At 36.9% G+C, this 18467-nt stretch overlaps 1 protein-coding gene across 1 annotated transcript; it reads left to right on the forward strand.

The window, feature by feature from the left end:
- Nucleotides 1–1915: 1915 nt before the first annotated feature.
- On the forward strand, nucleotides 1916–18448 carry rgs9a (regulator of G protein signaling 9a). Its single transcript, XM_020644225.3, has 17 exons — nucleotides 1916–2159; nucleotides 6925–7021; nucleotides 9185–9235; nucleotides 9363–9469; nucleotides 10566–10617; nucleotides 10987–11045; nucleotides 11484–11560; nucleotides 12314–12395; nucleotides 12577–12639; nucleotides 14313–14342; nucleotides 14581–14642; nucleotides 14904–15017; nucleotides 15977–16092; nucleotides 16762–16849; nucleotides 17156–17294; nucleotides 17911–17993; nucleotides 18125–18448. Exons 1-17 carry the CDS (start codon nucleotides 2091–2093, stop codon nucleotides 18279–18281), a joined length of 1446 nt encoding a protein of 481 aa, XP_020499881.1. The 5' UTR covers nucleotides 1916–2090; the 3' UTR covers nucleotides 18282–18448.
- Nucleotides 18449–18467: the final 19 nt, after the last annotated feature.

Genomic DNA, 18467 nt, shown 5'->3' on the forward strand with positions numbered 1-18467 from the left:
GATTCCTGTAGCTACATCTCTCTTAGTTGTGAGTGACTCAGTTGGACAGATATAAACACTTCTGTGTGTTGGTAAATAAATACATAGATTACATTTTAGGACTGATGCCAAACGAACTGATTACTGAAAAATATATACAGGCTATAGTAGCTATAAATGTAACCTACAAACTATCATCTGACTCTTGGCTTGTTCTAGGGGTTTAAGAAAAATAACTCAAAAACGTGATCAAGCACTTGACACAGAGGAACTTCAGGCCCATAAAGAGGAACTTAAAAAAAGGAAGAATTGAAATGAATGAATTGGCTTTCTTTCTCTGGTTATGTGTGAAGGCTTGAGTTTTCTTGTTCTTTTCATTTGTTTACAGTCTTAACGTTACGCTATTTTGCTTGCTGTAGTTTTACACAGAGGCGTTCAGGATTTCTGGGCTCAATGAAAAGATATCCCATTGGGCCCTTCCACCACATGCTCAACCAACCCTGCTAACCACACCTCTCACTCTTGCCCCATTTCCACCAAGCGGTTCAGTTCGGTTCATCACGGTACGGCACGCATTTTGTGGCATTTCCACTGTCAAAAGTTGTCCTAAAATTACTGGTCCATATGTCCTACTTTTTGCTACCCTTCTGTTGGGATGCCAATCATACTGATCCGACCCTAAAAAAATTGGGCTAGAAACACTGCAGTCCGTTGATTCGTTCCATTATTCACCATGCACCTTATTAACTTATCATTTAGTATTTAGTATTTGCCTACTTGCACATAACTCTGTATATATACGTTTATTTCTCGTTTACTGCACATAGTTCTGTTTACATCTGGTCACTACTGCACATAGTTCTGTATATATATATTTATTTCTCGTTTACTGCACATAGTTCTGTTCACATCTGTTCACTGTTGTTAATTTACTGCTCTGTGTGCCTTTGAATTGCCCCCCAGGGACAAATAAAGTTTTTTGAATTGAATTGAATAGTCGAAAGAATCGTCACTTCCCGTGCGACAGCAGTTATAAAGGACAAACACATAAATGTTTAAATATCCAGTTGATTTCGCGAAGAATACTTTCAAGGCTATTGTAGAATTTATTTGAGAAAATGTTAGCATGAAGCACTGTGCCGTAGACGACCGCCGAGTTCCAGACCTTCCTCGGCATAATCGGGGAAGAGGAGGTGCAGTAAATGACCTCTTAAAGCTTTCAAATGGCCCTCAAAATTTCTGATACCTTTTATAAAGGATACAATCCCTTTTATTTTAATGATCCATGGTTTCAAAAGTACCAAAGTTTAAAAAAAACAAAAAAACATCTGGGTTATTTCATAAGGGGTGTAGAACAGGAATCAATCCATCAAAAATCCAAGTGTAATATGCAACAATTTCACAAATTTGTACAACAACATACAACTTATGCGTTAGATCTTTTTTATTCAAAACTATGGAAACCCTAAGCGAATGTACATATTTTATTTGACTCTTTTTTCCCTGTGATATTGTACATTTTCGATGTTTTCTCGAGCTCTCCATTTTTTTATATTGTTGCAACATTGGTTTTCTTGTGGTAACAAGCTAATTTATCAAGATCTTGAGAAAATGGCTGAAATAAAGTCATCATCACACAAAAACCACCATTGCTAACCTTAGATTATGAGATTAACAAATAAAGATGTTGAGAAAATAAAAATGTTACGCTACTGCGTCCGTACATAACAACAATTATTTAATTTATTTAATTTAAACATATAAATGAATTCATGAAGTAATGTATGATTGTGAAACACTTCCTCTGCAACCCTAAACAAATTGTTCAAGATTTGTCGCTTGATCTTGCTTGACCACAGAAGCCAATGTAAGAGTCACAGAGAAAGGCTACAAAAAGTACGTAGAGATGAGAGCAGAGGATTCTAACAGCTGATTGGTGGATAAATCTATCCTTCCTATCCTGTTTTACAATCCCCACAGAGGAGCTGTTTGTTCAAGTCCACTGCAGGCAAAAACTCTTCTGTCAGAAACTACTGAAATTATAACTGGATTTTTGTTTTTAAAAAATATTTTTTTTCTCCATTTGATTTGGTCTTTACTCACCTGCAAATATGACAATAAGAACAGCCCGTCAGGACCGGGGTCAACATTTTCGGCCCCGTATGCACTGCTTCAAAAAGGTGAGTGGATATCATCATCATTATTGATGTTTATGCTTTGCTGTATTTGGATCAGACATGTCTAAATGATTACAGACATATCAATTGCTCATAATACTTTTAAAGCTAAATTCAACTCAATTTATTTCGATTATAGACATTTGCTTTTATTGCCTTGCTTGTACAGTAAGATGCTCAGCTGTAAATTATCCCTTTCTCTGTGATTTTAGAAATACATTCATTATTGTTTCCTTTTAGAACTAGAGATCTCATTGAGTACCTGTATGTAGAGATTTGCACATGACTTGTTTGCTTTCAGGAGAGCAGGAGCTTGTTAGAGATAATCTCTACTTCTACTTTAAAGCCAATTAGCTTTGCTGCTTTACTGGTCTGCTGCCAGGTGTTACTGCAGGGTGAGGGTCAGTAGTTAAGTAGCATAACCCTGCCCTCAGCTGGTTCTGTCCTTAGATGATGATGTTAACTTTGATATCACTGAATCAATAATGCAACAGACAGATTTGTGGTATAAAAAATTTACACTCGAATATATAGTTTATACAATAGCAATGGAAATGAAGCAGATAAGTGAGATACATTCCAAAAGTTATTATACAACAACTCTTATACAATTACCTAAAAGTGTGTTGCATAGTGTGACTATTTATCTTCAAATGTTGTATTTTGTATAGTGTGACAAGGTTGAATTGCCAACTTTATTCATTCTCTAAATAATTTAAATATTAACCACACAATAAATAATGGTCGGAGCAGGGTAGAACCTTTTCGATGCCTGAGACAGGTCAAGATTTATTGGCCCCATCACACTCCCTCTTTGTCATCATGTCACCACTGTTTATCTGTCTGTATCACACAAAAGTAGGACCAAATGAGTAAGGCTCAGTAGTTAAACAAAAGCACATACTTGTGATGAAGACAAATCATCATTACAGAATTACTGAGAAGTTACTACAAAAGCTAACTGAGGCTAACTTCTTGCCTTTCCATCTTTAGAAGGGCGAGAAGTTACGTCATATTAATCACACTCTGAACTTCCCTTCTCTCTTGTTGCTGTAAGTTGCGGCTGTTGCATTGCAAGTTAGTGGATAAAGAAATGAGAGAGAGAGAGAGAGAGAGAGAGAGAGAGAGAGAGAGAGAGAAACAGTGGTAATACAAGTGGAGCAGAAAGCAGTGAAGTTGTCATTCTGGCAGTACACTTCTATTTATCATTATACTCAGGGCGGGCCACATTTAAAGGCTAAAGCAAGCGCCCCCTAGAACATATACAATTAGCAACTGCCAAAATCACCTCTGCCTTTAGCTGGCCAGGCATCATCTTAATTGTATTGCAAAGATTTTAAATATAATTAAGGTATAATCAAAGAGGTTGATTTAATCAATTAAGGTGGGCGTACGCATAACGTTGAGTGAGAAGCATCTCTCTGTAAGGATGCATTATAATGTCTGGGAGAGTGAAAGTAAGCTTATCACGTGTATCTCTACATGTAAATTATTGTCCAAAAAAGGTCCTACAGTTCAGTGTTTTCACTGGATTTGACCAAGGAAAGAACACTATTTTCTTACTAAAGAGAAAGCATTGCATCATATTTTAGGAGCTGGTTATATGTTTTTATGTGAAATATGATCTGATATGAGGCTAATATTATATTTATTATATTTGGACAGTTTTTAGATGACGATGAGAAGGAGTTATTCACTTTGAATCCCTAAAAAAATCATTTAGTTTGCCACATTCTCATGTTTTTAGATATTTACAAGTCAGAAACTATATTGAGAAAACTGGCATACAAAAAAGAAAACAATTACAGATTTTAATCCCCTGATGCTGTACAAAAAAAAAAACTATAAATGTGAGAAGGTCAAGCATCAAATCTCAGTACTGTATAACATTTAAGAAAGTAATAAGAAATCACAAGAATTGAGAGAAAAAGTGCAATGGCATGGGAAACTTCATGTAAATGTTTCGAAGACGGATTAGAAACATATAAGCTTATCATCACATAAGATAAAGGCTTCTCAGTTTTAGCGATAATATGCATGGAAATTCCAGATGATATATTTTATAACTCCGGTTCAACAAGCTAAATTACAACATTACCCTAATGCCAAAATGCTGGAGAGACTGTGGAGAACACCGTGCTGAATGTATCCATATCTTCTGGTCCTGTCCTGTATTAGAAAACTAAAAATTGGCTTCAGAAAGTTAGCCCGAGTGTGAAGAATGGAAGGAACTTACTGAAAAAATGATTGTGATGGAGCAGTTAATGTATAAAATCAGAGGACTTCATGAAATAAGCCTCTTGTCATGGATCAAAGATACTATGTAGAAAGTAAGGGAGGATAGCCATAAAGATGATGCACCACAGCTTAATAAAAACAAAAAAAAAGTATAGTCTTGATTATCGTATGCACAGCAAATAGATTGTTTACTCATAGATATCAAGAGTAGTCAACAACCAAACACAGGAAGTACACTTTTTATGTATAAAACATTGCACAAAAAGTAAGGAAATCTGTGTTTGGTAGATTATTTCTTTGTTGTAACAATGCTTCTTGGCAACAAATCTTGTACTGTTGGAAAGCCTGTTTATTTTCCTTTTAAATTGTGCCACATTTGTAAGGAACATGCATTAGTTGGATGAGCAGCAGAGCTGAGTATTTTGGTTGCTCCCATGAAAAACTTGCCAAATCTCCTCTGCCAATTCCAAACAGCTTTTTCTGCTCTTGACTCTTGCTTGGTGTTGTGTAGTTGATTGGATGATTGAAGTCTGAAAAAACAAGACATATTGGCAATTTTAAAATGTATTCATTTAACAAACAGTAGCCTGCCTGCAGCATTTTATGAATAAATGAAGTTAAATAAAAACAAAAAACGTTTTAACGTTTAAATGTTTTTTGGCCCAACATGTAAACCTTCAGCAATTTTGTCATTTTTCACACCACTACTCCACATATTCAGGTTCCAGTGCACGTGTTGCCGACACAAGTGCAAATGGGCCTGATGGTGAAGGGCAGTCATGGCAGACCTCCTGGCAGCCCTATAAGACCAGAGATTGGCTGCATGCAGTCTGTGGGTAGAGAGCCGTTGGCCATATCGTCCTGCAAACCTTGACTGCAAATCTGTAGAAGACTACTTACCATTCCTAAGTGCTGACAAGGTTAGGAAACGGTCTTCTTGAGGTGTAGTCTTCTTGGGACGCCAACTTCTCGGCCTGTCCCTGACATCCCCTGTTACATGGAACTTGTATGGGCAGTTTGGAGATGGTACTAGGGCTCACTCCAAATAATGCTGCAACTTGGCTGTGCAGAACACCAGCTTGAAGTAGCCCTATGGCACAGGCCCTATCAAGATCAGTCAACCATGGCACTCTTGGAGCAGACAGCAACTGACCACTATAGCAGGGCCCATGCGCACACCTGGGGTATCAGAAGCTAAAAAAACAAGAGTCAATAGCAACAGTAGAATAAGCTGATTGGCACTGGCAGAGAAGATTTGGTAAGTTTTTCATGGGTGCAACCCAAATACTCAGCTCTGCTGCTCATCCCTCAAATGCCTGTTCCTTAAAAATGTGGCACCATTTAAAAAGGAAATAAACAGGCTTTCCAACGGTACAAGATTTATTGCCCAGGAGCATTGTTACAACAAAGAAATAATCTACCAAACACAAATTTCCTTACTCTTTGTGCGATTTTTATTTATTCATTTATTCTTAACAGCTGGCTATCAGTTACTTTTTATTGGTAGAATGTCTTGTATTTCTAAATCTGCTTTCTCAATGAATTATGTTTGAATGAATCATGTATTATGTCTAAGAAATCTAATTTGACTGTTTACCGAACATGAACTCTTACTTCCTTGCTTCCTACTGTATCTACTTGAACCTGATCTCATGCTATTGGTTCCAGTTGTGGAACCTGGAGTCAAACTATGGGTAGCAGTGTTTTTGTTTTGTTTTGTCTGTTTGTTTGTTTGTTTGTTGTTACTTGTTACTTGTTACTTGTTAATTGTTTTGTTTTTGATTTTATAGCATGCTTTATATATGCCTTTTTACAAGTGGTTTTACTTTGCTATTTGTCATATTGGTGCTTCACATTTGGAAAATAAAGTATAAAAAAATAAGAGGCTAGTATTGCTGTCAAAAATGTGGTCCTACTGGGACACTGGTATGATGTTGCACAACATTTCAAATATTGATGTGCAAGAACCCAATTGTAAAGTTAACTTTAATCAGATGTTTACAACTGCAAACATCTGAATAAAGTGTTCAAGTATAACTTTTTATAATATTTTAATTTGTTAATTTTAATATTGTTCCTTGAATTTTATGGCCAATACTTTTGCTCCATAGTCCCCAAAGTGAATATTGTGACACTAAAATGGTTATCTTTGTCAGCTGGATCGAGAGAAAATGACTTTGTTAAAGACCTGTCGCTGTCTCTCCAACAAGCACTGTCCAGAACTGAGATTACATCAGAGACTAAAGGGAATTGTAGGAAGGAAGGAAGGAAGTATAAACCACTTCTACCTCTGGCGCAGCGTGTAATATGTCAATGTTTTGATGTAGAGCATATCTTAACAACAAACTAGAGGTTAGTGGCTAAATCATGCAGTTGTTGATCCCATCAGATATTTCTTCACCAAAGAAGCTGATGAAAAAATTGAGATGAATACTTTCTATCATAGAAATCTGATGCAACTGTTTCTAGTGTGTCTAAATATTCATATTATACGTAGGTTCAAATGAATAAATTGTCTTTCGTCTTTCAGCTGGAGGCCATTGTGGTGGAGATGCAGGACCAAAAAAGTGGTGTCAAAGGCTCAGAGCAGAAACTCAACGTCTCTACCATCCCACATGTCATCTCTGGTGAGACTGAAACACACACACACACACACACACACACACACACACACACACATACACATACACACACACACACACACACACACACACACACACACACACTATCACACACACAGAGCATTGAAACTGAAATACTTTTTGAAATTATTTTTACAATAATGGGTATTTCATGATTTTCAGTTTTTATTATTTTTATTGGAAGGAATCCAGAGACCCATCTTTTGGTGGTCGCAACCCCCCAGGGGGTCCCGACCCCCACTTTGAGAACCACTGAAAATCCTTTTTAACAGCAGATCTATTTTTTTCAACATGTTTGCAGAATAAAAAATAAATCCAACAGACAATAACCAAACTGAAGAGTGAATTTGATCCAGTAACATAACATTCATGTAAAAATAAAAATAACTCAGGTAACATTTAACCTTTATACCTTCGGTGCCTTATTGACTAACAGTGGTACAAAGTGAACACACAGACTGGCTGCCTCACTGTCTAAGCCGCTAATGCAGGATAAATAAAGCAGCCCACAATTGGATGAGATTAGTCTTAGTCCAGTGAGGGAAAGGTCAGCATACTGGGGCCAAACCTCCCATGTGAACAGAGATGCTGTCAGTCTAAGCACCTTCTGCAGGAGAAACCGTTCAAATGATAAGGTGAAGCACTGGCCAAGCTGTGTGATTCATGTGGAATGATTGTTACCTGTAGTTACTCACTGCTGTTGTCATGTCTACTGGCTGATGATGCCAGATTACTAAATCTCTCCATCATCCTCTCCATTTTTTAACTAGATGTCATGATGGTTTCTGTGCTTTTAATGAAAACCAGTTGAAGAAACATTGTTGAACTTTTACTCTTCTCAATTCTTGATGCTGAATTTTGAAAGACAAATCGGACGAGTATTCAAAACAAAGATTTAACTACTACTTCTTCTTCTGAAAAGTTAAGTGAACACCAGGCTCCTGTATCAGCCTACCTGGTCTCATGTTTTATCTGCAACATGCATCTTTATAAGTGTTTTCCTTAATTGCTAGGTGATGGAGAAACAGTCAGACAGAAAAAAACAACAGGTGATTACTTTTTCTCTCAAGTCAGGTCAATGTTGTTTTTAAAGAGAGTATCTAACTCTGAAAACAGTGACTGAACCTTAACTTATAAGAGAAACAAGTCAAACTAAATTTAGCTGAAGATCTGCTTCCAGCCCTTAGAGCCCTACTACAGAGCTTCAATGGTTGGTTATGAACATAGATAGATAGACATAGGTTTTATACAGTGTCTAAGTCTTAGTTTCTAGGTCCTTTCCAGGTCATCTGTTTTGGAGTGAAGGGGACCTCAACTGATCATTCAACCTCTAAAAGGGTGGCCACCTTGTAGAGACATGTTGTGTCCACCTAAGCATCATAGAGACACTGATTTATTATGAATAACATCTTTATTATTATTAAATAAAGTTTATTATGTATTCTGCATTTCTTTCAGTACTTATGTGGGGTCAATTTTTAGAGAGGAGGAGACAGCCAACAATTAGGCTCTAGATTAAAACCCGATTGATGAACACTGAATAGTTATTTAAAACTCAGTTCATCAACAATGCACTCGACAGAAATATGACTGACGGCAATCACTTCCTCGTATTTGGGCAAGCTATGTGCTCTTAGTACTGCTTCTGATTTTGAGTCATCTTTTTTAAAGCTTTGAGAAAATAGTGATGTGGGGTTTCATGTATCCATTTGTGTCATTTGATTATAGCTAACAAGAGAGATTCAAATTGCAGACTAATGAATGAAAAAAAACTGAAGTTGAGTAACCAGAGCTGGATCAAAGGCTCACACAAGCACACATACATGCGTTTTCTTAAAGAAAAGTTCTGTGACACACTCCAGGCTCAATCTTTTCTAATACTTTAACCATTACTGTAATATAACAATGATTTTTAAAAATACAATTTAGATTTGTAATGCCGGTATTTTGGAAAACTCAGACATAAATAAAAATTTAAGCCCTTGCTTTTAAGATAATAAATTGCTCCCGAGTGTCTCTAGAGCTTATCGTCTTAATATTGCACTTTTAACTGCAATAAAACTGATGCACAGTAAAACTGATCCTGAGTTTGATCAAATTAGTGTGAAGTCTTTGCAGACTTTCAGCTCTTATCTGTGCTTCACACAGGTAAGGACGTCATTGCATGGATTGCCAACAAGATGAAGAGCACTGCAGAAGGTACTATCAATTTAAATAATTTAAAGTTAACTAAATCATGTAATCGTATTTTATGTATGTTCAGAAGAAGATTTAGCTCCATGTTGTCTATGTCCTCATCCATTCTCTCTTCCTGTCTTTGATTCAGAGACTCTAGTCTTTGGCACCATGTTAGTGGCCTATGGCTACATCTACCCCCTGCAGAATCATAAGAAGCTGGTCATGTGCAATGATGCAAGCCTTTACCGCTTCCAGGTGAAACTTTCTTCCTCCTCCTGCCATGATTGGAATATATGGTGCACTTTACTGTAACATCACAGGGAAACTGAATTTTGAGAGGAATTTCATTAACCAAGGATGTGTTGAGACATAAACAACACTATCACTAGTCCTATAGCTTGATGATGATGTTTTGGTTTCATTGTAGTGAGATTTTGCTTTTATCACTATGCACTCAGATTATGGTACGTCTCAGTGCCCTGGTACTGCAAAGTCTTAAACACAAACCAGACCCAAGACCTGAGACTATTGACTTTATAATCATGAAATCAACAGCGGGGAACAACTTGGAGTTAAGTGTGAAAATACTTTTCTTCAGGCTCACCTGGTGCCTCTCTGATCACTTGGGTACAAGCATAGACTGTAAATATTACAAGGTACAAGGTGGGATCAGGAAGAAAATATTATCATGATTGATGGATATGTTATTTGCTGATGCAATGACTTTGATTGCAGTTGAAAAAAAAAAGATGCCTTGATTTCCTTTTATCATCCCCTGTTGGCTCTACTGCTCATCGAGCCACAAGGAGCTGATCAGTTACAGCTTCAGAGTTTAGTCTCACATTTATGGCTTGGCTCTCTGAAAGCCAAAACTGAAGTGATGGGACATTATCTATAGCAGAATTCTGAAAAATTCCTCTCAAAATTATGATAATTTATTGGGGGTGGTGGAGGTGGTCGACATGTGTCGAGATAGAGAGTTGAACCTGCGATGAGGAATGTATTGAATTGAATTTATTAAATAGGGACTATGCAATTTAACTGCTTTTTAACCAAACCAGAATCCCCAAAATTAGTTTTCTCATAAAGACAGGAAACGTCATCAAATATAAAGCTAACAATACAATGTTTTTTCTAAGCAATAGTAACATGTAACAAGCAACCAAAGCCTTACCTGGACCTGAAACTTTACACACAGCAGATGGTGGCCAAAACCTGTTAGTCAAGCAAATGATGAATTAAGTATTTTCATCAAGTTTCATCAAGAGGCTATTCTGATGCTGCAGCTATTATTTATAGATCTGTATTCTTTCTGCACTTTGGATCACTAAAACTGCCTACACTTTTTCAGACCCCATACTTCTGGCCTGCACAGAAATGGGTTGCAGAGGACAGTGACTATGGTGGGTATCGTATGTCGTGTGGTGTGGAGGGTTCATGAGAACATGACTATCTGTGAATACAATGATTTTTTTGGTACTTTGAGTGACGTGGTTAAGAACAACTTGCATTTTGATAAGAGGAGGATCTTTCTTTTGTATGCAAATCCTAAAATGCTTGACATTTCTGCATGAGGAGCATGACTGCATTGTACTCTCACCTGATCAGTTCAACGTGCTATGAGGGAACATAGCAATAGAAATATGTAACTATATAAAAAAATGTAGCTAAAATTGCAATTAAGAAGGTTTGTCAAGTTTTCGATTTGCTTTATTTCTTTTCCTTTTAGTAATGTCTGTGGTTATTTTTTATTTTTTTTGTTCTAAATGTAGCTATTTACCTGGCAAAGAGGAACATCCGCAAGAAAGGCATGCTGGAACCCTATGAACAGGTTTGTGCACATATTTGAAATAATTTTGTCTCTCACTATACTCTTTAACGGTTGCCTACTCCATGTCCTTACATGGAAGCCATGCAAGACCACATTGAAAAGTCAGCTGTAGCTTACTTCCCTCATGAAGCAAGCTTTTTTGGGCCTTCATTCACATGTAGAAATGTCAACTATGAGCTCAGTGTAATATTTTCAAGTTATTCATATTTGTAGAGAAATATTAATCAATGTTTTGTTATATTGAAAGACATTTTTTTAAATAGTTTAGCCATTGTGTAGTTTCTTAAGGTGATTTTGAAAATACAAAATTGAAACAACAGATGTAAAGCTATACTGACTGTTAAGTATCTGTTGTGGGTCATCCCCCCCCCCCCCATTTGTGTTTGTGTCAATATCAATTTGCTGCTTGATGCTGTATTCTGTTATTGTGCTCTACAGGCACATTACAACCACCTCCATGAATTGCTGAACCACAAGTGGGATTTCATTGTGATGCAGGCAACAGAGCAGTACAAGTAGGTGAACCAGGTGTAACATTATAAGAGCTTTAGTTTTAAAAATTACAAAATGTCAAAGGTTGGAACCAAAATTTAAATAAAATTGTGTAGGCCAAATGTGCTACATACAGCTGACATATTAAAACAAAACACCTGACTGTCTGACCTCTATAGATCTAAAAGCTCTATTTTCCCTTTCCCATTGGGTCAACCTGTCCCATTAGGGGGAAAGGTAATTTTCCTCTTAAGGGGTCACATTAATCTCATGATAAAACATTTCTTTGTTGGTGAGAGTGGTATCTCTGGGGAAAAAAATGCCCCCATCTAAAGCATGAGAGTTTGATGAGTATCAAAGCTTTTTTTCATTGGCATTAACAGTAATCCGACCTTAAACCAGTTGGGCTCTTATCTGGAATAAGTCATTTGGAAATATTTTTTAGAAATATGTTGTTCTTCCCTCCAGTTATTTTAGGAGTCTACTATAATTGATGCCAAGGCACTGGTGCTTTTAAAAAATGGTGAATATAAACCTTTAGAAGACACTCTGTGGTTTCCCTTTAATTTGGCAAACAGGCTGCGTGTTAGTATATACAGGAAGTTAACTGTACATTTGATTAGTTTATTTGATGTACATTTAATTAGTGTATGTAAGCAATCTGTCAACAAAACTAGCATTCTGAGACTATCTTCATCTAGTTGCATTTTTAAATTCTGTCATTCTTACCATTCTTTCTGTTTATCTGCACATGTGCGTGTTTATGTGTGTGTTAGGGCTGGTAAGGAGAGAAAGAAGCCAGATCGTGTGGTGTTTGACTGCCAGGAGAGGGCTTACTGGATAGTGAACAGGCCACCGGTGAGTGTGTGACTCTGCTGTATACTGCTGCAGGAACTTTTATGTAATATACTTTAATATACTCCTCCAATATATAATATGTACTCAAATCTATACACACACATGCATAAGCACACATATCAGGAAGTCCCTAATACCTTGTTCGATATACTTATACACATTTCCCTGTATATTTGTCCAGCGTCGCACTCACAGTGCCATGGATGTTGGCCCAGAGCGTCTTATTGATCCCAACACAGATGAGGTAACAGGTCAGTATACACACACACACACACACACACACACACACACACACACACACACACACACACACACACACACACACACACACACACACACACACACACACACACACACACACACACACACACAAACAGACTCGATCACACACGCACCAACATAGATGCATAGACAAACACAGAATTTACTGAAGCGAAGCAATACAAGTTAGTGTAGTTCTGCTGAACTGAACTCTGTAAACATGTCTACTAAGAGAAATGAATCTCCCTGACACTCTCAGTCTCTCTCACATATGCTTTCTAGTGCTTGTCTTGCTTTTGCTTTTAGTTCTTTGCTTTCCTTTTGACATCACACATGTAACCAGGCCTCAAACTAATAATAACGCAAGTTAGCTTTTCTAATTTAAGTTTTAAATTCTGTGATGTGTTGTTAATGCTTGTTGAAATCAAATGGTGACATGATATCAATGGTAATCATTTTAATAATAATAGAATATAGCACAGCAGTTGAGACACAATATTCATAGTAAGATGGTATTGCCATGGTACAGTGTGTATTGTATAATATGAATATGTATATAGAGAGAAGTGTACATTGAGTATACTGTATGATAATAATAGCAGTAATATAAATGATAATACATTGCAGTACAATATGGTTAAATAGGCTATAAGTACAGTATAGTACATGAAAATATATAATTTCAAACATACGATCTCAAGCATGTCAAAATGGATTTAAAGTCACTCCATATCATTCTTGTAGCTTTTAATATTGTATTTTAATATCGTAGTTTTCTCAGTTTCACTCAAATGAAATATCTTCTGCTCTCTTACTGCACATAATGTCTCAAAAAGCCATAGATCAAGACAAAAAAATTCTGTTGATTTGGAGATACAACCTTACCTTACTTTTTTGCTTATACTGTAAAATTGCTGAACTGTGGGAGCACAAGAGCTGTAAGGGATCTAACACAATCATGACTTCAATCAATTTGAACTTGTATTTTCGAGTTCTGAATTTTCATTGCTTGTATTTTCTTGTTCTGTCTTTTTTGTATTCTCCAACAGATCTCCACACACTGATGAAGATATGAGAACACTGTGTGTTAAAAAATGACATAAAGTACAGTAGTTTACCCAGCTTCTAATACTTGTGTGTAAACTGCTCTCATATAAATATGGGTTACATGTAGTCTTTAGTCAGTCTCTTCAAGGAAAATAGAGTTAGTGTTTGTTTTAAGTGATATTGAATCAACTAGACACAAACTGAATCATAACTCAAACTTGAACTCTATTCAACCAATCATTTTGTACTAAATTGGCCACAATCAAAAGCTTAACCTGAATAAATAAATAAAATCACTCGTTAAAGAGATTGTCAGGATCTATGAAATTTTGATTCTTTTTTTCTGAGGAGCCAATGCAGATGTATTGATTTATGGATAAAATCAATCGTATCAATTAGATTTTATGAAAATAAGACTCTACCTTCATTTTATCTTGGAGGGACTGTTTACTCTGTTATGCCCCACATGACTATGTGTGCTTCAGTTGTGACTTTCATAGTGGTTTTCAATAGGTGTGACACCAAGTTTACAGTAGCCTCAGTGCCTCAAGTGCTTCATCCTCCTCTGCAAGCAGATTTTTTTAACAGCTCTTTTTTCTTGTCTCTCAGAAAATCAGCTTTGACCAGTACAGACGCATGGTAAGCCACAGTATTTATTTATTAAGTAATTGAATCTAAGAATACCCACCCTGTTTTCTGATTTGATCACGGCAGACCCAACATCTACACACTTACTTATTTTCATTGCTGATTGTTGAAGCTTTAAATGTTTCTGACATTGAAAACATCAGCAGTGAGCGGCAATTTTGGCCTTTTGACATCAGTCATTTTGACAAGACTTCTGCAAAATTACCTTTGTTTTTCTTTTTTTCTTTAGAACATATTCTTTCAACAAGCCATCATGAGGTCAAAGGTCAAATCCAGTGTGTCCCTTGGAGCGTAAGTTCCTCTAATGTCTTATCTATTTGGGTATCTTCCTCGGGATTCCAAATTCAGATTCATCATGCTGTAATTAAATGGTAACATTCAAATCTATATCTGTATTACCATAGACTGTATGATAAAAGATCTTGAAATAACAAAAAACAGGATAAGTTATTAGTGATTATTTAAAATTGTATTGGCTAGATATGTTTGGAAACGTTGACAGCAGGGTTCAAATAATTCTTTTCTATTCTCATTATAATTCTATTTCTGCAGACTGGTCAAGTACATCACAACTTACAAAAACCATGACCCATTCCTGGCACCCTGTTTACCCAGCAACCCCTGGCTATCAGACAACGACTCGTACTGGAACCTCAATATGAGAAGGTGAGGCCTGAAGAATTAGCTTTTTGTCTATGTCTTTTTATTCGAGAGGAAAATGTATACTTTCAATGACAACAGATCTTGGCCTCTTTTAAATAACTTTTTATTGCAAACTAGAGGAAAGGAGTCACAGGTCACATTCCAACCTGGGGCGCCTGCTTTAGAAGAATGTACATAGAACGTGCATACGAACCACTAGGCTACTGACACCCCACTGTGTTACTACCCTGCTCAACACTTCCTCATACAACTCTACATAGCCCACTTCAATCATTTCTATCCTGTCAGCAGCCTGCAGATGAAACTGTGGACAGAACATAGGGTTATGTAAAAATGCATGGCAATAAAACAAACAAAATAAACGGTAACCATAGATCCTTTATCTAGCAGACAATGAACAGTTTCACCTCCTATAATAACAAGTAGCTTAGAATAAGATGGTAGTAGATTAGTGGGAATGGTTTGGATGGCTGTTTTCTGTCTTTGGGGCTGTGACTCAGTGGTAAAGTTGGCTGTCTTTAAACCATATGTTCCCAGCTCCTGTAGTCACGTCAAAGTGTCCTTATTGGGCAAGACATTGAACCCCAATTTGCTTCCGCAAGATGTGCTATGTGTGTGAATGGGTAAGTGTGAGCTCTTACCATTTATTAATCTCCTCCTGAGCTTAGTTCCTCACAACCTCTCTAGCAGGGCTTTTTCTCTATTATTGTAACTTCTAGTGAAGCTACGCATAGTTGAAGGGATTTGTAGCATTTTCTGATTAGCTGTGAGGGAACAGTTATCGAGGCCCATACAAACAAAGAAAGGATTGATGACCTTAGATATTAAAACTTCAAAAAGATGCCATTCCAAAGATTACATTTTTACATTTTGTTTTTGCTTCGTTCAAATGTGTCTGTCCATAACAGTGCATTGTGGACAATTTGCATTGTGACAAATTCTGCCTCTTTTTTTGTATCCAGAGTTGATGCCCCCACTAAGATGCGAGTAGAGCGCTGGTCCTTTAGCTTTTTTGAGCTCCTGAGCGACCTGAGAGGCCGAGATGACTTCAAGGTCTTCCTCAAGAAGGAGTTCAGTGGTATGTCGTTGAGTGCCATTGGTTCTTTAGTGTTGCTTAATTCTGCATTACCAGAGCTCGCTTGGCACTTGAATTTGGCAGGGATGGCTGCCATCTTATACTTTCATTTCATGTGTGCACTGTGCTTTTGCTAACACTAGATGGCACAAAATATGTCTACAATGTTGGACAACAGGGTATATCAATGCGGAATGACATAAAAGTTGCTATGGCTAAAATGAAATAGCCAAATGTGAGGGCACCAAATAACATGGGGTTGAGCTAGGAAAAATACTGAGCTAACAATACAGATTCTTTATTGAAATATTCTTGCTCTTCTTATTTCAGATTTCAGAGACATTTTTCAGTTCCTTTATGAAACACAATGAACATGATGTATGTAAAGCTTTTCTGTAAACTGATAAAGAACAATGTTGTTTGATATGACACAAACAATCTAAACAATCTGATATGAACATGCACATCAAGACTAAATACTGCTGCCATTTTGAAAGTTTTCCTTGTAAGTACTTACTGCAACACACAAAATGGTTTTAGAAAGCAAAGGAAGAACACACTCTACCTCAAACTAATATAACGACTCAGTCTTCTGGTGCCTAATCTGGGAAATGACAGGTTATATATTAGTGTCCAAATGTAAACAAATGTGTGTGTATTTGTGTGTCCCAGGAGAGAACTTGGCTTTTTGGGAGGCAGCTGAAGAACTTAAGTGGGGTACAGCATCCTCCATGTCAACAAAAGCAGAGACCATCTTCAAGTAAGAAACATAAATGGGACTATGTGTCAGAAACTATTTATGTAAGGAGTGTTTACTATGGCAACCATTCTGCTCAGTAGACTAGAACTTAACATATCTTCAAATATTTCATTTCATTTCATTTTTGATTTATTTGCTCAATTCAGTGTATGGTTTCAACACCATAATACACAACAAAAAATATTTTCTCATAATGCTGAAACACTGTTCATGAGCAAACAGGAGCAGGAAGAAGAAAACTTATAATACCTGCCCTAAATATAAGCAATACATAATGATATTGATCTTGAGAGTCTGTGTGATCAGGACTTTTCTGGCCCCTGGTGCCCCCCGCTGGATCAACATCGATGGCAGGACAATGGGTCTGACAGTTAAAGGCCTGGACCACCCGCACCGCTACGTGCTGGAAGCAGCCCAGACACACGTGTTCCTGCTCATGAAGAAGGTGGGTCTGTCAACTTATTGCTCTGGAGCAAATAGAGCCTGAGATTTACGAGGGTTTAAAGAGTAGTTACTTCATACCTTAAGTGATGACCGAATCATTTGAACATCTGTACATCTGTTTCGACAATAAATATTGGGACAGGATGACGATGTATGCATAAAACCACCCCAGGAGTTTCAGAAAGGTGATTAGGTACGATTCTGTGTTACCAACAGTTAACATATAAAACGTTTATTTTTATTTTTTTTACTTTTCTTTCTTTTTTATATTAAAAGTTTTTGTTTTTTTGTTTTCAAAGGTTTATTACAAAACAAAAGTATGCTGGTTACATTCTTTACATTCTTAAGAACTTGAGCAAATCCAAACCATGATCTAGTCTTAAACCTTACCACATCTTTTTTAGTAAATAAACCTAGCCCAACTAAAAACTTTTCCCAATGTAAACTTCATGTTGATTTTTTGTTGAATGACAAAAAAAGGTGGCAAGAAATTTTTAATGCGCATTTATTATTTAGATTTGCTTACTTCTCTACTTTGTTTTAAAAGTCTAACCAGATGCTATATATCAAAAAAGGAACCTGGTAACCTGCAGTGTCTTCTGCTTTATTTGGTACAGGATACTTTCTTCCGTTACCTCAAGTCACCAGTGTACAAAGAAATGCAGAAAAAAGCACTGAACCCCGAGCCTCATAACTTCAGGTTAGTGCCTTAACTGATCCCTTCTAGGAGTTTCTAAATGGACTGAAGAACTCTAAGAATACTTTAATTCCTAAGGAAAAGAGGCTTCAAAAATGATTCTGACTTAATCACCTTTCTTGTTTCCACCCAAGCCAATCTCAGCTGGACCAAAATGCTCAGAACCGAAGTGCAGGCATCCATCCCATCATCCTCTGGCAGCAGGAGGAGGAAGAAAAGGCCAAAGCTGCTGCTGCCGCTGCTCCCATCGATGTCAAGGCCATGATGAGCAAAATAGACAGAAAGAAGTAGAGCTATACAGTATGAGACATGCAACATGCAAATGAACCGGCCCTTGATAAGGGTATTTCAATTGTACAGAAGAATTTGCTTCACTCCTCAGTGACATGCAAATAAATGTGATTCTGTTTTAGCAATGTATCAAATGTAAAAGAACCTCAATGTCGATGTAGGTTAAGTTGATAAAACCTTGTAGGC

The sequence above is a fragment of the Labrus bergylta genome, chromosome 16 (genome assembly GCF_963930695.1).
Source record: "Labrus bergylta chromosome 16, fLabBer1.1, whole genome shotgun sequence".
NCBI lineage: Eukaryota > Metazoa > Chordata > Actinopteri > Labriformes > Labridae > Labrus > Labrus bergylta.

Coding starts and splice junctions, on each gene's coding strand:
- rgs9a (XM_020644225.3), top strand. CDS start 2,091: ATGACAATAAGAACAGCCCGTCAGGACCGGGGTCAACATTTTCGGCCC. Junction 7,022..9,184: donor CATCCCACATGTCATCTCTG/GTGAGACTGAAA, acceptor TGCTTCACACAG/GTAAGGACGTCATTGCATGG. Junction 11,561..12,313: donor CAGGCAACAGAGCAGTACAA/GTAGGTGAACCA, acceptor TGTGTGTGTTAG/GGCTGGTAAGGAGAGAAAGA.